Here is a 27,699-nt window from a genome sequence, read left to right as displayed (position 1 = left end):
CATTAATTTGTAATGGGATGTATCAATTCAAGTTCACCATATGGAAATATTTATACTATGAAAATGAAAACAATTGGGGCTTTTTGAACAAACTGCACATAAACATGAATTAATGTATGCATTTAGAGAGGCATATAAAATGTTCTCTTGTCTTACATATACATGAACATGTGAATTTGCGTGTGGGTTTTTCTAAACTGATAAACAGAATATCTCTAATTATATTTGGGGAGAAAGTTAATAATAGTCTTGATAAATTTGTCCATTGCTAAACTAAATCAGAGATTTAATCTATTTTGTTAAATTGTTAAATTGTTTGGTGGTATATATTAGGTTACATTGACATGAGCTTTAACAACAAGGTTAATTTCAACTAAAAGTAGAAGAAAATCATCCTTGTTCTTTTTGCCCCTATTTAAAATAATTATTGGTGGCACTTTTTGAACATTCACCAAGATTCATCTTTATAATATAACAAATCAGATCTTTGTAACCTTATGATTAGATGGAACAAAAACATATAAACCATTTTTTTCCAAAAGGGAAAATTTTGAACTACTAGAGTGCTTGAAGTGAGAATACTTACATGTTTTATCTTCTTGCTCACAAATATCGTCAACTAGTCTTTTTTTAATTACCTTCAGTTCGCTGAAATTATCAACTGTGTATTTTCTGTCTGAGGAGCCAGCTATCTGACTAAGCTGCAAATGGTCAATTCTCCCTACTCCTATGGCATATATGTCAACGCCTTTCTTTCTCAGATCTTCTGCTGCTTGAACAACTCTATCATGTGACCTTCCATCAGTGATCACCAGCAAAATCTGCTGGATCTTTTCATTTATTCTGCTGCCACCTTCTGGAGTAAAGTAGAGCTTCACTTTCTTAAGGGCAGCACCAATATATGTCTGAAGTCCTTCCATCTGTTGAATGTGTCTGATTTGATTTTCAAGTTCTGATTTCCGTGAGAAAATGTTGAGACTGAACTCTTCTTGGTATCTGTCACTATACTGAGCAATACCAACTTGCACATTGTGGGTGGTATCAAACGGATGAATTACATCTTGTAAAAAAATCTTCATCTTAGTGAAATCACTGTCACTTATACTGTTAGAACCATCGATCAGGAATACCAGATCTGCTGGAATTCCACATTCTGCAATAGAGGAGAAAGAAGATAAACATAATAAGGTATGAAAATAGTCTAAGACAAGCTGAGAGAAGATTAACCAATAATGGATCCTGAAAAATAATCAGATGCTTCAATGTAAATTTTGCTTGTTTTTTAGTTCTTATTTATTGTATTTACTTTATGTTAAAACTTTAATTAGGAAGGAAATTTCCAGTTCATAAAGAGATCATAACCTACTAGTCAGAGATTTCAGAATACCCTAGGAAATGTCTTGCTCAATCTTCCTACTTCTGGTTGGATGATACTAACTCATCAATTTATTTTGACTGAACCCTGGAATCCAACATATATATATTTCAGCTGAACTATAATTCTGTAAAATAGCTTGGTAGTTATGCATAAATGTGGATAGTAAATTGCAGTATATTTATGCCATAGAGATGAGGCTATAAGAAAAATGTTTAGGTTTGTAATGCCCTACAATCTTATTTTGTATTGAGTCTTATGTAGTTTATTTTCTGGGTAGGTGCTTTCAGAATTTCATTGCAAGATTATTACTCCAATATACATGTGATTAGAATTAATCTCCAATAAACATTGTGAGTAACCATCACTTTGAAACCAGTTTCTGGTTTTAGACTGATTTTGTGTTTTATTTACTGATCATTAAATCACAATAGCATTTCAGTGTGATAATTCTTTTTTCACAAATATTTCATTACTTTTTTCTTGAAGAAAATAACCACCTACCTGACTCTGAAACACCACAAATATTATCAGATAATCTGGGATAGAGATTTTTCAGGCCTTCAAATGTATTTACATAGAAATATCTGTCTTCAGATCCTGCCATGGTCAAAAGTTCATCTGGCTTGGCTCTTTCTATCCCAATAGCATAGATCACAATCCCACGAGCCCTGAGGTTCTTCGATACTTCCTCAAGCTCTGCTGCATCATGAGAATCCCCATCAGTTATCACTATGATAACTTGAGGGATGTGTTTGCGGCTCCCATGCTTCTTGGAGAAAAGACTTTCTGAATGACGCAATGCCTTGGCTGTGTATGTTGTTTCTCCTATAGGTTTATCATTCTGAATAGCCTCAATGATTGCCGATTTGGTATTGAACTGGTTGAGATAGAAAAATGTTTCTGGCTCTGCAGAATATTTGACTGCTCCAAACTGAACTCGATCGTAGCCAACATCAGATTTTTTCACCAAGGTTATCATGAAATCTTTCATAATATCATATTCTTTGGGATCTATACTTCCAGAACCATCAATGACAAAAATAATATCTAGACGTTCTATTCTTCGGCATTCTACAATAAGAATAGGATGAATGGGTTACATGAAAGCACATCAAAATGTTTGAAAACAGAAAACAGAATAACAGAGTTGGAAAGGACCTTGGAGGTCTTCTAGTCCAACCCCCTGCTTAAGCAGGAAACACTACACTACTCACCTAAGCAAGGTAATAAAGTTCTGCAACAAAATGTTAACAGTTTTATTTTATGATGGTTTAATTGTTTTGAATGAGCAGTTCATTTTTCCTTTCCTTAATCAAGTAGATTAGCTTCACTATGAATTTGTTTCAGAATCAAACATTTCCTAATGATCTCTCTTGGAACTCAGATAACACTTCTTGTGTTAGTTCATCAAACTAAAGTAAGACAAATGTGAATTATAACAGTTGAAATGTATAAGTGACACACCTTTGTTCATTACATTTGAAATAACTAAGTAACTATTACAGGCAAGCATCAGGAATACCCATGAAAAATGTTTGGAAACTTCCAATAGTGCAGAATACAACATCTGGACTTTTGATTAAAATCATGGGGGAAAGGCTAAGAAGGAGGTGTAGTTAGTTATGTAATTGCATTTCAAGTCTTAGACACCCAGCTCACATTTACAATCAGTAGCAGTATCCCATGGTCATTTGATACAATTACAATGTTTTGTGCCATTTTCTAGCAGAAAAAACTAAAAATTCCAATTGGGTATAAACCAGATGGTTTATTTTATAACCATGTGATTTGCTTAACAGGTACAGTGACTCACTTTACAACCATCATAAAAACATGGTGCCTCAAGTTGCAACCACAACAACTTACAAGCTAAATAGCTGGCTCCATTGTGATTGTAAGCTGCAGACTACCCATAGAACAGTCAGGAATAAAAAGCTAAAAAGATTAGTCATGTTTACATATGCATTTACATTTATATGGAAGCAGCTGTGCTGGGCTTCCAAAATGATCTTTTCAATTTTGGATCCCAAAATATCATAAATGCGACCACACTGCCCAGTGAACTAGCTCAACCAACCAACACCTTCAGAAGTCAAATGATTGCAATAGACCTCCCTGGTTAAACCAGTCCTGGCTAAGAATAGACTTCAGGCAAAACTGTATAACTAATAGGAGCCAAATTTAAGAGATGTGATATGGTAGCTAGTCTTCTGAGGAAATGAAAGGCCTTCTTCCATCAGATGGCATTCAACTATCACGACATTTTTATCATGGGATGTAAGCTTCTTTGCCTCCTGCCTGCATCTTATTTTGATGGCCAATACCTAGGATGGCTATATACTGAATCTGAAACTTGGCATATTTTGGAATCTGATACATGTTCCTATTCTATTTGATTTCATTTGTTCCTTGAACAATGAACATCTTATCTATATGTTCTATTTAGGATTGCTTATAATAATACATTGAGTAAATTGCTTAAGATGAATTGGTATGTTCCACTACCTAACCTTGCCATAAAAGAGAAAGCAAATTTTGGAGGGCTGTGTCTATTTTCAGGAGCTTCAATGGAATTAGAGAAATGTGTTCATTTGAACATAATAAATCAGAAGGTTAAACTGCAATGATCCTCTCTAGTGAAATACTGTATTAGGAAATTACTCTTAGCAAAGTCTCTTGAGCAGAGAGTCACAATAAGTCAGATTGAACAAATCTAAGGGGTTGATCTATACTCAAGGTCCATGGGCCACATCTGGCCCACGGGGTGCTTAGATCTGCCTGCAGGGCCACACTGGAAACAGTGAAGGACCAGCCCATGGTGCCTCTGCTAGGGAAAATGGAGCTCAGGAGGTGCCTCAAAGGGTTGCAGGAGGCCATGGCAGCTGAAAATGGAGCTCGGAGCCTGTTTTCTCTGACAGAGTGCTCAGGCCACCACAGCCGCCTCCGACACGAGTGATGTTGAGCTGGCCATGCCCCCCCTGCTCCCCCAAGGTCAAACACAACCCTGATGTGGCCCTCAGTGAAATTTGACACCCCTGATCTAGTACTTTGGAGATCAGTGTGATTCTGCTCATATATCAGCACAGGGATGACCATCTTGGTTCAATTCCATATCCATTTTATAATGGGGATTGCTTGATTAATTTTAGCTTGTCTTTTCTGCAGGCAAATTACTGCAGACGGAAGCCATATCCCCAGATATATAGAGATGTGTTCCTGGCAAACTGCCCGGTTATACTCACCATCAGAAGAGCTACATATTTCAAAGAGGATCTCATTTTTTAAATACTTTAGAACCTCAAAATCTTCTACATAATACACCATTTCAGGCTTTCCACTGATCTCCATCAGCTGCATTTTGTTAGCCTGGAACAGCCCTACTGAGTAGATGATTATATTTTCCTCTCTCAAAGCTTCTGCATGGTTTTTCACCTCATCCTGTGCTTCTCCATTAGTTATAAGAATAAGAACTTTCTTGACATATAGCCGTGATCCCTTAGCAGGTTTGAAATAATTGGACACAAATTGGAGTGCTTCTCCAGTGAATGTGCTCTGTCCCATAAGAGACATTCTCCCAATAGCATTGTTGATATCTGGTTTTGTGAAGTATTGATTTAGCTGAAATTCTTCTTGGCATTTATCACTGAATTGGACAACTCCAATGTGCACTGTCTCTGGACCAATATCAGATTTGTTCACCAGCAACCTCATGAAATTCTTCATTTTTTCAAAGTCCTCAGTCGCACTGCTTCTAGAGCTATCCACCAGAAACACAATATCTGTTTTCTTTTCTTTGCAGACTGTTAGAAGAGAAATAAAATAAATATTGTAATATTTATCTCTTTTATATTTATACAAGTAAATAATATTTACATTAGACAAATATTTAATATTTACACTAGCCATTAAATAAAACATATTACATATGAATATATCCATGGTTGTTTAAAGATGGCATCTATAGCTTTAAATATCATTTTTAGTTGCTAAATTATCTATAAGTTTTAACTTAATTATCTATGTAATACCCCAACCCTAGTATATATTCTACTTTTGGCTTAATTACAGATAGTCCTCAACTTATGACCACAGTTGAGTCCATAATTTATGTAACTGAGAAATCTGTTAAGTGAGTTTTCTCCCATTCTATGACTTTTCTTTCCACATTTGTTAAGTGAATCACTGTAACTGTTAAATTAATAACATAGTTGTTAAGTCAATCAGGCTTCCTCGTTGACTTTGCTTGTCAGAAGGTCACAAAAGATGATCACATAATTCTGGAACACTGCAACCATCATATATTAACATATATTCACATCAGTTGTCAAGCATCTGAATGTAAACCACATGATCATAGGGATGCTGCAACAATCATAAGTGTGAAAATGGTCATAACTTACTTGTTTCAGTGCCTTTGTAATGTCGAATGGTCACTAAACGAATTGTTGTAAGGCTAGGACTACCTGTATAAGTTTTATTTTTCAGACTTCCCCAGTCCCTACCCCCACACAGAATAATGCAACTTTTTCACAGTTCAATCACATATAAAGAAATGTATCCTTGACAGAGGTGGGCTGCTGCCGGTTTGCATGGGTTCGGGTGTACCGGTAGTTAAGATTCTGCACAGTTCTTCAAACTGGCAAATGCTGCCACTGGCTGGCCCTACCCAGTCATTCTTTATCTCGCCTTGCCTGCATTGGCTGGTGCCTAGAGTCACGCTGGAAGCCTAGCTCTTGCTGCTGCTGCTATGATCTCTGCCTGGTGAGCCTTCCTTTGCCAATTTCCACTCCTCGCCAGCTTTCCCCCTTGCGTCCCAGCTGAAGGAAGGTAAGCCTTTCTTCATTGCTCACCCAGCGGCCCAGCCTGCTTGCTTGGCTTCCCCGCAACTTCCACTGCCAGAGAGGGTGAGGAGGGAAAACGGCAGGCTGCAGCTGCCTTTCATTGGAGCGCATGGAGCAAAATGGAACTCCTCTTGCCATCTCTTCTCTGGGATGCAGACCTGCTAATATGCGATCCCCAAAAGGCTAGATTGCAGGGTAGTGCCTTCTCCGGGTACCGTCGGCCAGAGAATGTCATCTAGTGACCCCCCCCTGGGGGAGGGCCTTCTCTGTAGCGGCTCTGACACTATGGAACGATCTACCCCCGGAGATCCGGACCCTTCCCACTCTCATGGCCTTCCAAAAGGCTATCAAAACCTGGCTCTTCTGGCAGGACTGGAGCTGTTGACCTCATGTATGAGGTCCAGCCCCGCCTAGATTGAGTGTATGAAGTGATCGTATAATCTGTTTTTATTCTCTCTATTTTTATTTTTATTTTTGGAAATGTATTTCTGTAAGCCGCCCGGAGTCTTTCGGGATTGGGCAGCCTATAAATTTATTAAACAGTTAAACAGTGCAGCCCTCTAAGCCAAAACAGCTTTTTTTTTTTAGCTTAGCCTAATGTATGAATAAAGGCATGAAGCTAGACCAGCTGCATATCTGCCTGGCTGTGGTTAGGAAACCAGGACTAGCTGTCTATCCCCAACAGGGTGATCTCCAGTGGCGAGGAGTGGCTGAGAGTGGCAGAGGTGGGTGAGTGATTGCAAGTTGTTCATACCCACCCAATCACATAACCACCCAGCCGTGCCCACCAGTCTGTTATTAGGGCAGAGAACCGGTTGTTAAAAAAATTGAAGCCCATCACTGGTCATTGATCTTATAACTATTGAAAAATATCATATATATAATTTGAATTTTAAATGGATAGAGAACTGAATCACAATTTAGTCAAATTTGGATTGTTTTTAATGTTGTTATTCCTCAATTAATAACAATAATTAAGAACTCCATCATTAAGCAAAATGGTTATAAAGCAAAAAAAAATCATTTGATTAAACCAAGCTAGGACAGCAGTTCTTGCAGTTCTGGTTGCAATTGTTAAATGAATCATGCATGACACTGCAATCATCATAATTGCATGCTCTTTGCAAAGCACCAGTGTTAGATACCAGAATAATTGGTAATGTTTACACCAAGGCAGTGACGTGCGGTAAGGGATACCGTTGGTGAGGCAAGAGCGCAGCAGCGGCAAGAAGCAACATCCCTGCCGCTGTGTCCGACAGGCGTCTCTCGTTTATGATGGGCATAAATGCGAGATGCCTGTCGGACACAGCGGCAGGGGTGTTGCTTCTCGCCGCTGCCACGCTCTGCCGCCTCGCCCCCCGCCTCCTCCGTCCCCGCTGACATTCTTGGGAGCAGGTCGGGTGGCTGGCTGGCTGGGAGGAGAAGAGCGGTGAGTCTTTGTGCCGGCCAGCCGGCCGGCCAAGCAGGAAGCAGGTCGGGTGGGGGTGAGTGGCTGGCTGGCTGGGGAGGGACTCACCGCTCTTCTCCCAGCCAGCCAGCCACTCACCCCCACCTGACCTGCTCCCTGCTTGGCCGGCTGGCTGGCCAGCACAAAGACTCACCGCTCTTCTCCTCCCAGCCAGCCAGCCACCCACCCCCATCCGACAAGGGCTCACCGCTCTTCTCCTCCTCGTCCTCCTCGTCCTCCCCGCTCGGTGCTGGGCTGGCTGCTGAAGAAATGCCGGCTAGTGGTCAAAGAAAAACCTCTCCAGAATCACCCTTGCACTTGCGCAGTCGAAAGGCGAAAAATTCCTTAAGCAAAAGAGGCCCTGAGTTCTCTCGCCTCCTCCTAGTTAACACTGAGAGCAGACACCAAGCCACTGTGACTTGAAATCTGGTAGCAACTATCCTGGCTTTAATTCATTAAAAAAAATATTTAAAACTCTTTCCTTTCTCTCAGGAAACTGGGGAGGCTCTGCCTCCCTTGCCTCTAGTGACTGCACGTCCCTGCACCAAGGTCCTCTGTTCTGGCGGGAACAGAGATTCAATCTGATTGGTCAAAGAGTCTGACAGCTCCCTATAAAAGGGCTGCTGTCAAATTGAACTTTCGCTGGATTGTACATAGTTGACTTGTGCTAATAAAGAGCTGTTTGTTACTCTGAAGCCTGAGTGTGCCTTCATTCACCCGATCTAATAACCCAAATCATGATCACATGGCTACAAGAATGTTCAACAGCCATATCTTCAAGGATCAGTTTGTAAGCCTCCTCATTCAGCTTTGCCATAACTTCAAATGGTCACTGATGAGTAACTGCTAAATTACCTGTAATATGTAATTAAAAGATGTATAATGTTGTGGTAATGAAATATTCTAAATGCTGTGATCTTGTAATCTTATTGGAGCAACATATTAATAAAGTAAAAGAAATAATAATAATTAAAATATAAAAAATATTGGAAATATTTTTTTGGAAAAAACGAAGACTAGAATAGCTTTCCAACACTTTTTTTAAAAAAATTATGATGACCACTATATCATCTCTGAAACATTTTAAAGCCTAAGTCAACAAAAGATTATGGTGGATACCATGCTATATGTGTACACTGGACACTAAATCATATAAAAATCCATTTCATTTTCTTAAAAGATTTAAATTGTTGAAATCTATCATATTATGAGATCTCAGGAGGCTATGATGTAATAGTGGTGTCTCTATAATAGAGTTAAAAGAGTCAAGATGGTAATTACAACAGTGCAATCAAAGTTCCATCCATTTTGTGTGTGTAGTGTGCATTTATAGCAAATAGAAACAAGTGAAGATTTGATTGGCCTGTCATAGTGATTACTGTATTTTTCGGAATATAAGACGGACCTTTTTTCCTCAGAAAAGAGGAAAAATCTATTGTATTTCTCTCTCTGTCTATTTCTCTCTCTCTCTCTATCCCTCTACCTACCAACCTACCTATTCTCTCCCTCTATTTCTCTCTCTGTGTCTCTCTTCCTTTATCTACCTACCTAACTACTCTCTCTCCCTACCTACCTACTGTGTTTCTCTCTTTTTCTCTCCTTGTCTATCCCTCTATCTACCTACCTACTTTTTTAAAATTTGCCTCTTCAAAACCTTGCTGCGTCTTATACTCCAAAAAATATGGTATCTTGCCTTTTTAAAAATCATATCCTTAGACACCCCTGGTATAAAATTTTGTGTGATTTTGGCTATTTCGGAAGTTATTTATTTAGTTAACAACAAGTATAAGCTGTCCAAATGAGAATTATTCTGGGCAGCATGCTGTTAAAAACATGTCTAATAATTATTTAAAAAAATCAAATTAATGTAACATCTGAGCATAAAATTCCCACAAAGGCACATATTCCTAACCAACCACTTTGCCATCATTTGCCACCCCCTGGAAGAGACATGCCTCTTAACTTGATATATTTTGGCTAATGACCACAAAATGTATCTGCTGGTCATTGGCCAACTTAATAAACTATAAAGGAAAACTATAATCCTTTACCTTCTGTAGCACAGATCTCCCGAACAACATCATTCTTTATGTACTTCAAAGAGGCAAAATCATTCACAAAATAAGCCCGGTTATTTGAATCTGCAATTGTGTAGATCTGAGATGCATTTGTATGCCTTACACCAATGGCATAAAGATTTATTTTCTCATTCCTCAATCTCCTGGCTGGTTCCTCTACATTGTCTTTTGATATCTGGTCTAATAACACAATTAGATGGCAGGGTACTGTTCTGGAAGGCTGACTTTGCAATTTCCTAAACAAGAATTGAATGATTGTCAAAGCTGCTCCGGTGTAGGGGGGAGTCCCACCAATTTGACGAATGTTATCAATGGCTTTCAGTATATCATTTGTTTTGCCATATTCCTCAAGATCAAATTCCACCTCACTGGTTTCTGCATACTGTACAACTCCAATACGGACTTTATTTGGACCGATGGCAAACAATCTAATAATTTCTTTCAAAAATAATTTAAGATCCACAAAGTCAAAATAATCGAGGTTTGATGAACCATCAATGAGAAAATAAATATCAGCTTCTTCCATATCCACACATCCTATAAGGGACAGAATGTTGGTGCATGATTAATATATAGCCATAGAATAAAAGAATATTCTTGTTGACTTTCTCTGAGCACTATGCTGATGAGGCAACCATTGACTTGTGCATCACAATTTTGGAGCAAGTCACTGAAACTGGATAAATCAGAAAAGAAATATCTATCGATTCTATCAGAATACATAGATAAATGTAAAATATAGGTGCATGGGGGTTTTTTTTAATAGAAAAATAATTAACCCATGGCTACAAATTAACCAGAGAAAGACAAACTTTTAGTAATCAAAGCAGAATTTCATGTTTAATATGATTGGCATAAGTGATGATGCAGAGCAGCTGAGACTGCATTACACATATTAACAAGTCTGAGATATTTTCTTCTTTTTGTGGATTGTTGGAATCGGGTTCTTTTTAGTGAAATAGGAATTCATTTAAAAGTTTTGCTGAGATTTTAAGCAATACATATAGTAGCAATTTAGAACAAAATTTATTGCAATTTCACTCTAAATTTTATATTAAAACTATATATTTAAAAAGCTAAAGCATTCATATTAGAATAAAGAAAACACACAGTGATATTATTATAACTTCACCACTTTTTTGTAATATCAAAGTGATAATAAGATATGATTATATTCTATTATAATAAATTGTGGTATTATGTTGTTAAACAATGAAACCTTGTATCCTGTTGTCAGTCTTGCCATAATGCTGGTACAAAGGCTGTTCACAGGTGGAAGGTTTATTCATTTATTAAGACAAACTTTATTTGTGGCTCCTGGACTGTTGCAAACAAGTGGTAATATAGGCTCCATCTTTTAAATTAAAAAAGCCTGATATCTTCTCCAAATATGCAGCCACTAATACACCATGTAAAGCCCAGGGCAAAATTTCTACTGTCAGAAATTGCATGCTAATATTTTAGAATAATGAAGAATTTCTATAAATCTTGTGTGTTCTTTTATTTTTGGTTTGATTTCATAAATAAATTCCCCTACAGATTTTGTAACATTTCTTATAAGTACTTAATAAAAAACTACTTTTTTATTTTACATTTGAGTGCTCTGTTTCTGGAATGTTCTCACACCAATTTTGACAAGAAAACAGTTCTTCTAGAACATGTTTACATACTTAACTTTCCTCTTGATTTTGCCTATTAATAAAAATTTATTCAGAAGAAATTACCTCTTTTCAGAAGTTCCGTTCTTTTGGTATCCATGTAGAGTTTCTCCTGTATTTGTATCATAATTTTCTTCTGAAAATCCAGAGATTTGTTAAGCAACTGAGAAAATGTACTTAGCTGAGTAACGTACTGTGGTGGTGGGTAAGCAGCAATCTGGGTTAGTTGGGTAATATTGGCCTCCTTAATGCCAATGGCAAATACAGTCACACCAGCTCTTCTAAGTAATTTAGCTGCATCTCTCACATCCTCTTCTGAAGGTCTATGACTAATCAGAAGGGCTATTTGTTCTACCCCTTGAGCCTTCCTACTTCCAGAACTGACACTGAAGACTTTCTGTCTTGTAAAATTAATGGCAGTACCTATGTTAGCTTTTCCTGGCTTAGGTGATAGGCCCTGGATGTATTGCACAACGTGAATTCCATCAGTTGTCATCTGCAGTGAAGATATCACCTGGGGCTTAGTGCTGAAAGTCACTAGGCCTATTCTTATGCATTTCTGATTCACATCCAAAGAAGACACCAGGTTTTCTAAAAAGAGCTGCATCTTTTCGAAGTTTGTTTGTGACGTGCCTGCATCCACTATAAATACTAAATCAGCAACTCCATCACTATGACATGCTATAATAAGAAGGAAACACAACATTGCATTTTGGATTCTATATAGCTTTTTCAAGCATTTCTATTAGTGAATCAACATTTCTACATTTATCATCCGAAGTATATACTTTCTGCTTTGCTTTTGCTCTGACCCATCTTTCCAAATAGTGCCTTTCAGAGATGCTGAACTATAACTCCCATCCTCACTAGCCAATAAGGCCTTTGGCAGGCTAGAAAATATAGGCACATCTGGAATACACAAGGTTACTAGGAAGATACTGTTTTAGGTCAGTAGCATTCAATCTTTTGCAAATGAAAACTACTGTGGGTGGTGAGAAAAGAGGATTATATTAAGAGTGGAGGTCCTAATTTTGGGATAGGGGAGAGCTCAAATCTGTCATCATAAAAACTTATCATGCCTGTTTTCTAAGTGTTGTTTTGCATGAAAACTGCCAACTTTTTGGAGGAATTAAGATTTATCTCTGAGAGCCAGAGAATAAGGAAGAACTATTGGTGAGTCAAGTGCATTCCCCATCAGTAGGAAATATTTGCATAGTAGATGGGGATGCATGTATTTATGTGTGTTTTTATTAAATGTTTCTTTAACAGATATCTCATAATACCTCCAGTAGCACAAAGCAATATATCTAGCCCTGTCTCTCCTACTTTTCTACACAATAGTATCCAGAGTTGCGTTGTTGAGATGGAATTGAAATAAATAAATAAAACTCATTTTGGCAAGTGGATATGCTAAGTTTCCAATTACATTTCAAATTTTATACTTTTGTGGCTACTGTTAATTTCTTTCTAATAAATAAATCATGGAATGTCTTACCTTCTATTACTGTTTTGGAATACATGTTTACAGCTGCCATATTTAAAAGCTTTATATCAGTATTACCTATGTGAATAGCTTCAGCCACAATCCTAGAAATATTCTGAGCAAATAAACTAAGTTCTTCTATTTTAGGAAAGAAGAAATAAAATGGCTTTGTAGCCAACAGACGTAGTTCATCAATAGAGGCATCTTCCACCCCAATTGAAATGATCTTTACTCCAGCTTTCTGCAGCAGCCAACCAGCATTTTTTATATCATCTTTAGATTGTTGAGATGTTATCACTATCAAAATCTTGGACCTTCCTTCTCCAAGAATTGGTTTCCAGTAATCAATCTCCTGTACTCTGTAGAGAGCACTGCCAGTTTTTAATAAGCCAGTTCTAAGCACCATTTTCTTTTTGATATGATTTAACATTGGATTCTTCTCTTTGTAGGTATCCAGCTGGAATTCACGATATACTTGATCAGAATATTGAGCAAGCGCAATGCGATATTCATTAGGGTCAAAAGGTAAAAATTTGACTGCTGTACTAATAAATGTTTTGATATGCGGAAAAGACGTATTACTACTGGAAACCAAAAATATAAGATCAACAGGCTTGGAAACTGAAAAAGAAGAAAAGATGTAATGACGTAATGTTTAAGCATTATGGCTACAAAACAAAATGTTCAAGTACTTCAGTATTTTTCAAAGTTACTATTAAAGTGAAGCCAGGAAACTAAAAACCTAAAACTACTTTTCAAAACTTTGTGGGACATATCATAAGATATAACTAGAAAAGGCCTGTCAAGGACCTTAAAGTGTAGCCCTTTGAGTCCTCCAGGATTTATTGTCAATTAGAGGCTGTTAAACTGACAAACAGAAACTTTGTTTAAAATATGATTGGAGATTAAAATTAAATTATGATTTATTTGAATTGTTTTTAGTGAGTTGATTGGCTGTATAAATGTGATAAGTACAGATTTAATTTTAATTAGAGCATTGAATTTAATATTGGACTTTATGTTAGTCTATGACTGAAGACAGCTGGATTCCTGGCGGTCACATGTAAAGGCTATTGTGTAATTTTGGGCCAGCTATTATCTCAACCCCACCTACTGCACAAGAGAAAAGTTCGGGTTATGGAGGAAATAAAAGGAGGGAGGGAGGGGTGGGTTCCTGCCAGTTCTAACCTCTTCTATAGAAGAGGTTCTACAAATCTACAGTGCTGTTTATTTGTGTATAAAGAAATGTAAAGGGAACAGTAGAATACTCTCTTTCTATTCTTCTCTTTTCTGCACAGATACATCATCATAGGAGGAAACAATATTATTTCAGTTTTTAAAAAAGCATCTGCTATTCAGTCCTGAAGACTCTTAGAACAACTAAAGGCATATTGGAGTGCAATAAGCAATTTTAATGCACAAAACAAAGTAATAAAGTATTCTAATTTTTTAACATTGCAATAGCACTGAAAAAAGTTTTTAAAAGTTCTCCAGGTGGAAGATTTAAATAAGTAGATCATTGATTGTTCATTTAAAAAATATAAGAGTATCAGTCTCCTTCTCAATCAATCAAAACATCGTCTACCTCTTGTGTCATTTGCCAGCCTTTTCAACTCCCTCCATTAAGGAATCTGAGCTCTGATTTGCATATACTCTTTGAATTCTAAGAACTATAAATTCCAAAGTCCTGGAGGCCACCTGGTTGAAAAGAATTGCTGATATCAATTCTTTGTTATATGCTAACCAGTGGTGGGATTCAAAAATTTTTACTGCCGGTTCTGTGGGTGTGACTTGATGGGCGTGGTATGGCTTGGTGGGCTTGGCAGGGGAAGGATACTGTAAAATCTCAATTCCCTCCCCACTCCAGGGGAAGGTTACTGCAAAATCCCCATTCCTTCCCGATCAGCTGGGACTCGGGAGGCAGATAATAATTGGGGGCGGGGCTAGTCAGAGGTGGCATTTACCGGTTCTCTGAACTACTCAAAATTTCCACTATCAGTTCTTTACAATTTCTTTACAATTTCTGTCTTTACATTTTTCTCAGGGATCAAACATCTTTCTTTTGATGTCATGTTCGTGGAACTTTTGTTATTCTTACGAGTAAATCTTAGTTGTTTCTAGTAAATCTTATCATTAGGGAACAAAAAAATCTATTGTACCTGGTTTCTGAGCCATGAAAGTCTGTGTCCCAGTAATTATGAAAATTAATATCAACAGCATTTTCAAATTTTGAGCAATGTTCCAATCCTTAGCTGTAAAGGAAAAAATTAAAAATGCCATTTATTTCATGTGTAATTGCAATTAATCTTGAATTGTGTGACAAGAGAAATATATGCGAAAATCACTCACTTTGGATCACGAAATCTCCGGAACCGTAAAGCCTACAAACTTGAAATGTGGCCCGTATGTTCCTCTTGGCTTCTAGGTGTTCGCTTAGAAAGGATTTTTCAAAATGACCATCAGATAATTAGTATTTGTTATATTATTAACATGCTCTAATTGTAAGGAGTTCTACTCCCCCCTCCCCCCTTGAAAAGATCTCTGTTCAAACTGCAACTTGGGCATGGCCAGTGTGTGACTCATCTGGCCTGCTGGCTGGGAGTTTGGAAAAGAGATTTGGGCAGAGAAGGAGATAAGAAAGGAGAGGTTTCTGTGGGGCACGGCTGAGGGAGAGAAGGGGATAGTATATGGGAGGATTCTGTGGGCAAGCCTGAAGGAGAGAAGGGGGTAGGATAGGAGAGGCTTCTGTGGGGCAAGCCTGAAGGAGAGAAGGGGATAGGATAGGGAAGGATTCTGTGCAGCAAGTCTGAGGGAGAGAAGGGGAGAGGAGAGGCCAATCGTTAAGTCTCAAGACGTAAGTGCTGATTTATCAAGCCCGATCACACAGTTTCGTAGTGGAGCATGGATATTCAGCTAGTATGATATAAAAATGAGCCAGAGCTTACCAAAGACATCTCAATGCCTGATAATATCTGCACACAGAGATTAACTCATTTGACATATATAAGCTATACCACACATATCAGGATATTATCCTCCATAGCGAAGTCAAAAAAAGCATCATGACTGAATCTAATATCCTACTTGCACATGCATTGATGCATATACATGGCTAAGGTGACCAGTCGTCCCGCATTTGGCAGAACAGGCATGCCTTCTCATAATTTTTCCCGCCTCCCGGGGCATTCCCAAAAGATTCCGCTTAATTTTGGCACCTTCTTCAACTCGCTCCCCTGCCCATCCGCTGCCGCTCGCATGGGTGGGGTAGCGTAGTGAGTGAGCAGGTGGATGGGTGGGGGAGTGAGCTCGCCTTTCCAGCCCCACTTCTGGACAAGCCGTGGGAAAGCCTCCGTGAAAAGAGCCACCTGGGGCCGCTGCTTCTTCTCCAAACTCAGAGTGACGGGCGGGGCGAGTGAGCGGGCAGATGGTGGTGGGATCGCTGCCTGCTGCACTGCGGCTGACTCACCCTGGGTGGGCTGGGAGGCTTTGGGCGTCCAGGCGGGAAGAGCGCGGAGGAAGGCAGACCAGCGTTCGACGCGACTCTGCTACTTCTGCTGGAGGAGGCCTAGATAGGGAAGGCGGGGGCGGGGCGGAGCACAGGAGCGCATGTGGTGGATCCTGGGCTCATATGCAGACGGAGCTCTCCAGGCACAGGAGCGCTGGAAAAGTGGTCCGCTCATGCACCCACCGGGACGGAGCACACTCGCTCGCTCACTCCAGCCACTCCCCCATCCGATAATTGTCCCCGGCTGCTCATCACCGAGCTGTGTCACGTTAGGGTTGCGATGCAAAGCAGGGAAAGCTAAAGTCCATCTAGCACAGAAACCGCGCTTGCCAACATAGGGCAGCCTTTCGAGAAGTGATCAATTGTTGCAGCAGACGGGGAGGGGGGGATTGATCAGGGTTGCCTAAGTGGGGAACGCGGGAGGGCAGAAGGCAGGCCGATTGCCAAGAAGGTAAACTCCAGCGGCAGTGCGTCCTACCCTCTGGTACTTCGGAAAATAAATCGACCCCCTCCTCTTTGTGGCAGCCTCTCAAATGCTGGATAAATAAAATAAAGTAAAAGTAGTCAAAAGACCTCCCCTAATTCGGGACGAGTGCAACACCAGGGGCAGAGAGACACCCCCCCAACACACAGAGTGGGCGTATCTTGGGGGCTATTGTTTTTGACGGGGACTGTAAGAGGGCTCTGTGCCTTTAAGAGCGCCCGTGGCCAGGTTGTTGCCACCGGAGGCTGGGAAGGTGCTGCCGTCGAGGAGAGGCGCTCGCGTCCTTGTGCCCATTCGGGCAAGACGGGGGCAGGGCAGGGCCGCGTTCCCGATCAGAGATCAGGAAGAGCCAGGCGAGGAGGCGCGGGATCTGGGATCCTCTCCCTGTGGTTGCTCCAAGAAGCAACATGGCGTTTCCCCGGAGCACTCGGACTCCTTCTCTGGGCAGAGTTGTAGCCTCTCCTCCTCCTCCTCCTAAAAAAAAAAAAAAAGGAGCCAAGCTGTTCCAGAGATGTGAAGGGAAGCTCCGGGTGAGAAAGCAGCTTTCAAGGCCCCCATGTAGATTTGTTTATTATTTCTCAGGGATCCGGATCCGGGCCACCTGTTCCTCCGGGGGCAGCCCGAGCCTTTGAGCGGCGAGCGGAGCTTTCTCCTGAAACAGCGCTGCTGCTCCCCTTTGGCACTTCGCTCTGGAAGAAAAATGGAGCGCGACAGACTTTCCAGCGCGGATCAGAAGCTGATCCGGGAGAGCTGGCAGAAAGTGAGCAACAGCCCCCTGGAGCACGGCGTTGTCCTGTTCACCAGGTAGGGCAAGATAGGTTGCCAGACTGGAGGGCGCAGGTGAGAACTCTTGAACGAGAGAGAAAGGGGTGGGGTGGGGGTTGTGGTCGCCTGGTCAAGTTTGAGGCTGGGCGTTTTAAACATCGGAAGTAGCCCACCATCCTCAGCGAACTTAATTCAAAGCTCCCTCCGCCAGGAATGTACCCTCGTGGATTGACCAGCTGCTGACTTGGGGCTAAAGCCTTGGTTTCCTTCCCATTTCCCTTCTTTAACCTAACCCCTCCCTCCCCCGCCTCTAAATGCCTTTTCAGGGCATCTGCTCCCTGCTCAGTGCCCTCCAGATGTGCTGGATTACAGCTCCTCTCATCATCATTTCTAATAAATTGCTGCACTGGAGAGGATGCGAATCGAGAGGTGGTGCTCTGAATAAAGGCTATTTGGGAGCACCACATGGGGCTTTGGTTGCTGGACAAAAGTTAGAAACCAGGCTGGTCTTCTCCTCTCTTAGCTAGCTGGGAGCAGGCTCCCTTTTCTGTTTTCCGCATTTCTTGATTCTTGAGTGTCTCTTGTCCTCATTCAAATAATTCTCTATTGCTCTCTATGGGAAGCTAGCAAAACAAAACAAAAAGTCTGGGGAGAAAAACAGAAACTGTTCTTCATATTTCCCATGCATTTGTGAGTTTGCTCCATCGGTTGATTTTAGAGCAGGATGCACAGTGGAGAGAACTCTGCCTGGCTAAATTCATATACATGACAGCAGAATCTTCAAACATTAAGAGAAAGGAGGTAGCTGGTTTTAACCAACTTAGAGCTTTAAGACAGAAGAGATTCCATTTCCATGCTGTGTTCTTAAACTGAGAAACCTACAAACACAAAATGTAGGAATTCACCTTTGGCGCAGTGGTAAATTTATGGAGGATGTGAGGCTCCAGGAGTATGTGTCCCTCTTTACCAATCTGAAAATCTGGTCATCTTAATTATGGCTAGACATGGCTTATTCCTCCACAAAGGTAAGCAAGTATTCACAACCAATGCCTTGCATGATGTACTTGGGAGTCATGCATACAATCCTTAGAGACTCCAAAAGTTGCCAGAAAATTCCAATATAACATGCTTGAAGATAAAATAATAAGCAAATAGAGAATTCTAAAATTCACTGCAATTAGCCTGAATGAGGAACTTTATTTTGACCTTGGAGTCCTTTACTTTTCAAATCAGTTAAGTAAAGGCCTCAGTGTAAAACCATATGTGAATCCCTGTCATAGACAATTGTTTTCAGTTCATATCAACTAAGTTCACACATCTTCTAAATGGAAACCAGTCCTCTGCATCTGAGAGGCAGTAATTTCTATGCTCTTACATGCTCTATGCTCTGGGCCTTGAGACCAGTTGATAATGTGTGTGTGTGTGTGTGAGAGTGAGTGTATGTGTGTGTGTGCGCACACACACACACACACACACACACACACATTCATATATGTAAGCCAGGGCTGTCAAACTCCCAGTGTGTGGGCCAGATGTATCAGGTGCTGGCTATGCCCACGCCCATTTTAGCAAAGGGGGAGAAAGGGACGATATGTCATGTGGCATCAATGTGACAATGTGAGTTTGACACCTGCTCTAAGCCTACACAACCTTTTAAGGGCTTTTTAAAAGTCAGCCCCTAATTTTCTTGCATTTTGTAGCAATCAATATGATGTAATAGTTAAGGCATCAGACTAAAATCTGGGAGACTACAAGTACTAGTCTGCCTTAGTCACAAAGCCACCTGGGTAACTTGGGCCAATCATTCTCTCTCAATTCTAGGAAGGAGACAATACTAAATAACTTCCAAAATCTTGTCAGAAAATCCATGCAAGGATTGTCCATGCAGTTGCAAGGAGTCACTACTGACTTGGAGACATTAAAAAAGTTTCATTTTAAAAAGAACACTGCATTCATTGATTTCACTACATATTATCACTTTATAAACAATCAATCCCTAATGGAAAACTTACTCATAGTAAGTTAGCAATAGTGTCACAAATTTGATTTTCAGATAAAAGTTCCAGCAAGTTAAAAAATGAAGATATCATTGACTTGCTTTGCCTCCAGAAGGCACCGTTGGTTATACTGTGTTGCTCAGATTTTTTGAATAGAATGCTCAGAATCTTTGCTATGTGGATATTCAAAAATGTGGTAATGTCTGAACAAGTGCTATATTTGTATCCTCCATCTGATCCTCTAGATCGTCCATCTGATGAGGCCTCATTTCCCCCCGATTCCTTGACATAAATGTATAATTTCTTACACAGGACAACAGAATGTATGCTAAAAGCCAAATGCCTTGCCAAGGCTTTAATTTGCTTTGCATATGGTATTAATCTTCAAAAGCCAAACTTAGGTGGCTGAACATCAAAATGGACTTTAGAAAATATACTTATGTTTGTAAACTAAGTAAAATGTAGAACAAAGATTAATTATTCTTTTTGATTGTGGTTTGCTCTTTTTTTCACTAATTCAAAAAGTGTTTTTATTGTTTTTAACAACACAATTTTACCAAAAAAGTGAAGTCCACTATTGTTGTGACAATTAAGAAGGCTAAAATATCTCCCCATAACAGTGGTGGGTTTCAAAAAAATTTACTACCGGTTCTGTGGGCATGGCTTATTTTGTGGGTTGGCAGTCATGTGATCGGGTGGGAGTGGTTTGGCGGTCATGTGATTGGGTGGGCATGGCATCAATTTTGCCAATTTAGCAGTCAATTAAGCAATACACAGTAGCCCCCCCTTTCTATTCTTTTTAATACTGCATGAAATTTTTGCTCTAGGTGTTTTTTTTTACTAGTGGGGAGAGGTTGGCAATGCCTGGGGATTTCTGGGAATGTCTCCTCTGTGTTAGAGGCTTGGTTAAAATAACCAAGATGATATAAGGTCTCCTCCTTTATTTTACCTAAATTTTTATTTCTTTTCCAAATGCTACCTATACTTAAAAAAGATGCGAACCTGCTAGAATGACAGAAGGATATTAATAAATTTGTATGGGCAGGAAAGAAGCCGAGAGTAAAGCTAAAAATAATGCAAGATGTGTGTAAGAGGGGAGGTTTGAAATTACCCAACCTAAAATTATATTATGATGCAGTAGCATTATCTGTAATTAGTGATTGGATTGACTTAACTAATGATAGGATACTTAATATCGAGGGGTATGATTTGGTATATGGCTGGTATGCTTACCTGTTATACAACAAAAAAGTGGACAAAACCTTTAAAAGTCATATTTTAAGGAATGCTTTACTGCGGGCTTGGAAAAAAATATCAATAGAAATTAAATGACAAGATACCCATGTGGGCAATTCCTAGACACGCAATAGAAAATATGAATATAGCACAAAAACAGGATATAATTACTTATAGACAGCTTCTTACCCTAGAAAGGGGTGTATTACAACTAAAATCCTTAGATGTATTAAAAGAGGAAAAGGTAATTCAAACATGGTTCCAGTATGGACAGCTACAGGCCAGGTGGAAAACAGATAAAAAAATTGGTTTCATGCAAGTCGAGGATAATTTATTTAAACAAATAAGAGATCAAAGTTTAATGCATATAAAGAGGATATACAATGTATTAGTACATATGGATTCCGAAACAGAACTAGTTAAAGATTGTATGATAAAGTGGGCTCAAAATATTGAAGAACCAATAATGTTGGATACATGGGAAAGAATATGGGTAAGAAATGTAAAATTTACACAAGCCCAAAACCTGAGAGAAAATTTTTACAAGATGTTCTATAGATGGCATTTAGATTCTAAAAAGTTGGCTTCTATGTATCCGAATTTACAACCCAAATGCTGGAGATGTGGTTCTCTCGATGCTACATATTTCCATATATGGTGGACTTGCCAAAAGGTTAAGGCATTTTGGATAAAAATATGGTGGATTATGCAAAATGTTCTTTAAAAAAGGATAAAGTTTACTCCTCAGTTATTTTTGTTAGGTATAATTACTGACTGTACAGCGGTAGAGATTAATTTGATTTTGCACTTAATAACTGCAGCAAGATTGTTGGTGGCGCAATACTGGAAGAAGGAAAACTTGCCTACAATTCAAGAATGGACGTTGAAAGTCACAAATTTAGCTGAGATGGCTAAAATATCTGCATATCTTAAGGACCACTCAAATGAGAGATATAAACGAGACTGGAAAAAATGGATTGATTATATACAAAATAAATACGGGACTAAGAAATTCCAGATAGCTTATGCTTAAGATCAGGAATGATTTAAATTGTTTAAAGTTAGTTTAGCAAGGAGGAGCTAAGTTCAATGTAAAGATGTAATCAATTTCTTATTCTTTTTTCCAATATATTTTAGACTGTTTTTGTTAAAAATCTATACCGTGTATGGGTTTTGAGAAGTCGGGGGGGGGGAGGTTGTGGGGAGGGTGGGGGGGATATATCAGGTTTGACGAGACGTGTTAGATTTTAATGTAATTTGACCCCACATGTATACTGTTTTTTCTTATATTTTCATTACTATTATTATTACTTTTTAAAAAAAAAACTAGGATATGTTAAGCATATTGACATGTAGCGGAAATACACCAATGAGAGGAGGAGTGGGAAACAGAAGGGAGAAGAAAGGTGGGAATAGAAGGATAGGAGAGAGGGTAAGGGGGGAAGATGAGAAGGATAAGGAGGAGTGGATTGTAGAGAGAGAAGCAGTAGAAAGGAAGGGGAAGTAGAGTAGGAAAGGATGATGGAGGGAAGATAGAAAGTTGGAGGGCGGCGGTGGTGAGACCCCTCCTGAAGAAACCGTCCTTGGATCCAGCCGTTCTTAATAACTACCGCCCAGTCTCCAACCTCCCCTTCGTGGGGAAGGTTGTTGAGAAGGTGGTGGCCTTCCAGCTTCAGCGTACCTTGGAGGAAGCTAACTATCTTGACCCCTTCCAGTCCGGCTTCAGGCCCGGTTACAGCACAGAAACCGCTTTGGTCGCATTGACCGATGATCTCTGGAGAGCCAGAGATGGAGGCCACGCGTCCATCCTGGTTCTCCTTGACCTCTCAGCGGCTTTCGATACCATCGACCATGGTATCCTTCTGCGACGACTGCGGGAGGTGGGGGTGGGCGGCACTGTTCTGCAGTGGTTCTCCTCCTACCTCTCGGACAGGTCGCAGTCGGTGTTGGTGGGGGGGCAGAGATCGTCCCCGAGGCCCCTAACTTATGGGGTGCCACAGGGTTCGGTCTTATCCCCCCTACTATTTAACATATACATGAAACCGCTGGGCGAGATCATTCGGAGGCACGGGATAAAATACCATCAATACGCGGACGATACACAGTTGTATCTGTCCGCCCCGTGCCAACTCAATGAAGCGGTGGACGTGATGAACCGGGGTCTTGAGGCTGTTAAAGACTGGATGAGAGCTAACAAACTGGTACTCAACCCGGACAAGACCGAGTGGCTGTTGTGTTTTCCTCCCAACAATTTGGCCAATGTTCCATCACTCAGGCTGGGGGGTCAAAATTTATACCCCTCAGACAGGGTCCGCAACTTGGGAGTCCTCCTGGACCCACAGCTGAGTTTCGACCATCACTTGTCAGCTGTGACCAGGGGGGCATTTGCCCAGGTTCGCCTGGTGCGCCAGTTGCGGCCCTACCTGAACCGGGAGGCCCTCACAACAGTCACTCGAGCCCTTGTGATCTCTAGGCTGGAATACTGCAATGTGCTCTACATGGGGCTGCCCTTGAAGAGCATCCGGCGACTTCAGCTAGTCCAGAATGCAGCCGCGCGAGTGATTGTGGGTGCACCACGGTTCGCCCACATAACACCGATCCTCCGTGAGCTGCGCTGGCTACCTGTTGGTCTCCGGGTGCACTTCAAGGTCCTACTTACCATTCATAAAGCGCTCCATGGTAGTGGATCTGACTATTTGAGAGACCGCCTTCTGCCAATTACCTCCCTTCGTCCCATCAGATCGCATAGAGTAGGCCTCCTCCGAATTCCATCCGCCAGTCAGTGCCGACTGGCAACTACGCGGAGGAGAGCCTTCTCAGTTGCAGCTCCGACGCTATGGAACAATCTCCCCGTGGAGATCCGCACCCTCACCACCGTCCAGGCCTTCCGCACAGCCCTCAAGATCTGGCTATCCCGTCAGGCCTGAGGATAAGACTTTACTCTCGCCCCTCCCGAATGTTGAGTGAATGTTGTGTTTTACTGCTAATTATTTTTACTCACATTTTCTTTTTGTGTTTTGTCCTGCACTCCCCTCCCCTATTATTGTAAGCCGCCCTGAGTCCCCTCAGGGAAAAGGGTGGCCTATAAATGTTTAATAAAAGTAAAAAAAAAAAAAAAAGTAAAAGTAAAAGAGGTGTATCGAGAGCAGAAGAGCTATAATGGGTTTCTATTTTTCTGGGTATTGTTGACAAGAGGAACTGATGTAATTATTATTTAATACTACATGATACGGGCTATGTATGGTATAGATGTGAGTGTGTGTTATGAAAATGAAAATGGAAATAAAAAATATTTATATCGAGAAGGTCTCCTGCTGCAGCAGGGGGTTGAACTAAATGACCTCTGTGGTCTCTTCCAGCCCTGGATTGCTGTGCTATTTCAAAGCATTCTCTGAAGCAAACCTCTAGTGCCAGGTTTGTGGTCCTTCCTTCCTCTCCTTTTTCTCTCTCTCCCCCCTCTCCCTCCCTCCCTCTATCCATCCATATCACATTCAGTTTCCCTTCCCTTTTTTTCCCTTCCCTCCCTCCCCCTCTCTTCCACTATTGATTAGCGTAGCCTGAGCAAGGATAGCTAGCCACACTTTCAATAAGCTCTCAACTCCATGCCAGAAGTCTACAAACTTGGCAACTTTAAGACTTGTGGACTTCAACTTTCAGAATTCTCCAGCCAGCAGAACTGAATTCTGGGAGTTGAAGTTCACAAGTCTTAAAGTTGCCAAGTTTGCATACCTCTGCTCCATTCACTTGGGGATCCCCAAATGGTAAGGATTTCTTTCTTTCTCTCTCTCTTTTGAAGACACCCCCCACTTTTATTCCCAGGGGGCTGCAGGGAGGCTTGCTAGCCCCCCCCATTCTCTTTTGGACCTAGCAGGCCTCCCTGAAGCCTGCTGAGATCCAAAATGGGTACAAAGCCCCCAGCCCACCCGCCCTCACTCTATTTTGGGCCTAGCAGGTCTCCCTAAAACCTGCTGGAAGCCAAAATGGGCATGGACACACACACCACTCTCTATTTTGGGCTTTGCAGGCATCCCTGAAGCCTGCTGGGAGCCAAAATGGGGCTCATGGAGATCCTGGAAGGGGCAGAGGAAGGGAAGGTTGCAAGCCCGGTGGGGATGTGGGGGGGTGCAGCAAGCTCCATGGGGTGGGCTAGAGAGACTTATCTGTAGGCAGGAGAAAGAGGCAGCTCAGTTGCGGCGCAGGGCAGGCACCACGTGGCAGCTTCGGCAGGGAAGCCACCCAGGAGGTGAGGAGTGACTGGGTGAGTGGGCCATTTGCACTTAAAACAGTCTGCAAACAGTAAAAAAGAGAAACATTACATTTTTCCATGAAGATTGTTCTGCACATGTGCAGAACAGAAAATCAAGATGGTGCCATACTGGTACGGTCACGTGTCTGTTGGAGTTACTATCTATTCACCCATACTGCACCGAATAGGTAGTGTTAGATTGGGTAATGGAAAGGCACACTCAGGCTAAAGGCAACAACAGCTCTTTATTGTAACAGAACAAGTATGTACAATCCAGTGAAGGTTCAGTCTGACAGCAGCCCTTTTATAGGAAGCTGTCAGACCCTTGAACCAATGAGATTAAACCTCTGTTCCTGCTGGAACAGAGGACCTTGATGGAAACCATTATAACAGTTGCTAGTATCTCCCCTCTTAGATGGAATCATCCTCCTGGTACCGTAGTCAGGCAGGTAGGCGGGCTTTTTGCTAGCTCTGCCAGACCTGCGCAGTTGAGTTGGGGGGTGTTCTTCGGACAGGTAGGACAGACCTGTTTGCTCTGCAGCTTCGCTTGGTGGAAGCTCCTGGAATCTTTCACAGGCCACAGCTTCTGGAGCTTCTAGAGCCAATCCGCTCAGAGCTTGCTGCGGGCCTGCAACATAAGTAGATAAGTATCCCAGTGTCTTCGGGTTTGAGTTGGCTGTGGAAGGAGTGACTTTGTGCTCCTTTTGGGTAGGGCTTTGGCTAACTCGTGCAGGAGTTACCTCTGGCTGCCTAAGAGTGAAGTTGGAGAGGCGACGACGGAGTTGGTCAACGTGCCTTCTCCAATTCCGATGGTCCTCGAGCTCTACGAGATAAGAGTGAGGCCCAGTGATGGCTATCACTGTGGCAGGAATCCACAGAGTTCCCCCGATGTAGTTGTGCGAGTAAACTGAGTCCCCTAAACTAAAGTTCCAAATTTTGCTTGTGGAGTCTGGGGCCGGTCTAAGTGGGACCTTAGCAAGCAACCCATGAGAAGCTTGGAGGGGCTTCTCCACGTAGTGGTGCTTGGCGTGATATGTTGAATTAGAAGATAATGGCCAACCTGTATTTGCCAATCTCCCGGGCCCATCCTGGATAGGGCTTCTTTTGCAGCTCTCACCATTCTCTCCACCTGACCATTGGAGGCTGGATGGAATGGTGCGACCAGGGCATATCTGATTCCCTTTGCTGCTAAGTAGGTCTCGAATTGCATGGCTGTGATTTGGGGCCCGTTGTCAGAGACCAGGACATAGGGCAGGCCATGCATGGAGAAAAGTCTCCATAGTACCTTGATGACCGCTTCTGCCATAGTGGAGGTCATGAGGACCACCTCTAGCCATTTTGAGTAGGTGTCCACAACTACTAAGAATGTTTGGCCATAAACTGGGCCAGCAAAATCTATGTGCACCTAGACCATGGTGCTTGAGGTTGCCCCCACTCCTTAGCGGGCGCCTCTGAGGGAGCTGGTCTGGACTCCTGGCATGGTGTGCAAGTAGCCACCCATTCTTCGATCTCCCTGTCCATGTTAGGCCACCACACGTAACTCCTAGCCAAAGACTTAATCCTGACAATTCCAGGATGCCCTACATGTAAAGCCTCTAATACTGCAACTTGCAGTTTGGGTGGAACAACGACCCGGTCCCCTCACAGCAAACAGCCATTAACAACAGACAATTCATCTCTCTTATAATAATACATTTTGAAATCAGACCCAACAGGCCCCTTGGGGCACCCCCTCCACACCCAGTTCAAAACTTGTTTGATGGTGGAGTCTTTTGCATAGTAGCGGGCAACTAGACGAGACAGGACTAATCTCTAAACAGTCAATAAGAGGGACTGGCATCCCGGGAGTTGGGTCTGCAAGAAGTTCTGGCAGCGGGCAGAGACTCAAAGCATTGGCATGCCCAAGGTTGAGCCAGGTCAATGGACAAGGCAATAGGTGTAGGCCGCTAGGAAAATAGTCCATCTGCTCATTCACAGTAATAATGACACAGGAATAGGTCGGTCCCCAGCCAGCGAGCCCAGTAGCAATTTGTGGTCCGTAATTAGTTTGAAATCATGGCCGTAGAGGTACTCATGGAACCTTTTTATCCTGACCACTGCAGCCAATGCCTCATGGTCCAGCTGGTTGTAGTTCCACTCAGCAGCGGACAAGGTCCTTGAGTAGTAGGCTATGGGTGCCTCAGTTCCATTTGGCATGCAGTGGCTGAGGACGGCTCCAACGCCAAACGGAGAAGCGTCGCAAGTCAACACCAGTGGTAGGGTCTGGCTGTACCAGGAACATATCTGCTGACAGTAGTCTTTTTACCATGGCAAATGCGGCTGCTTCGGTTCTGCCCCAGGACCACTTTGCGTTCTTAGCCAGGAGATGATGTAATGGCTCAGCAACAGTGGCTTTCTGTTTAAGAAAGATGCTGTAGAAATTAAGGAGCCTGAGGAACGCCTACAGCTCGGTTTGATTGCAAGGTGTAGGGGCATCCTGGATTGCTTTAACTTTTTTTTGAGCTGGGTGAATCCCAGAGCCATCGATAAGGTACCCTCTGAATTCAACCCTTGGCATGTTAATTTGGCATTTTCCTTTTTG

At 41.7% G+C, this 27,699-nt stretch overlaps 1 protein-coding gene across 1 annotated transcript in view; it reads right to left on the bottom strand.

Moving 5' to 3' along the window:
• The window catches only part of LOC116521160 (collagen alpha-6(VI) chain-like), a 73,037-nt gene extending 46,613 nt beyond the window's left edge, over positions 1–26,424 (bottom strand). Inside the window, exons 1-9 of the mRNA XM_032235857.1 lie at positions 26,253–26,424; positions 25,555–25,746; positions 15,045–15,137; positions 12,898–13,506; positions 11,469–12,083; positions 9,718–10,281; positions 4,621–5,178; positions 1,880–2,449; positions 587–1,153 (exon numbers count right to left, since the gene is read on the bottom strand). Of these exons, the coding sequence (XP_032091748.1) occupies positions 587–1,153; positions 1,880–2,449; positions 4,621–5,178; positions 9,718–10,281; positions 11,469–12,083; positions 12,898–13,506; positions 15,045–15,137; positions 25,555–25,746; positions 26,253–26,424 (3,940 nt within the window). The remainder of the gene's footprint in view (positions 1–586; positions 1,154–1,879; positions 2,450–4,620; positions 5,179–9,717; positions 10,282–11,468; positions 12,084–12,897; positions 13,507–15,044; positions 15,138–25,554; positions 25,747–26,252) is intronic.
• Between the last annotated feature and the right edge of the window lie 1,275 nt (positions 26,425–27,699).

Source organism: Thamnophis elegans, chromosome Z (assembly GCF_009769535.1).
Source record: "Thamnophis elegans isolate rThaEle1 chromosome Z, rThaEle1.pri, whole genome shotgun sequence".
Classification (NCBI taxonomy): Eukaryota; Metazoa; Chordata; class Lepidosauria; order Squamata; family Colubridae; genus Thamnophis; species Thamnophis elegans.
This window is presented reverse-complemented; position numbering and strand designations above follow the sequence as displayed.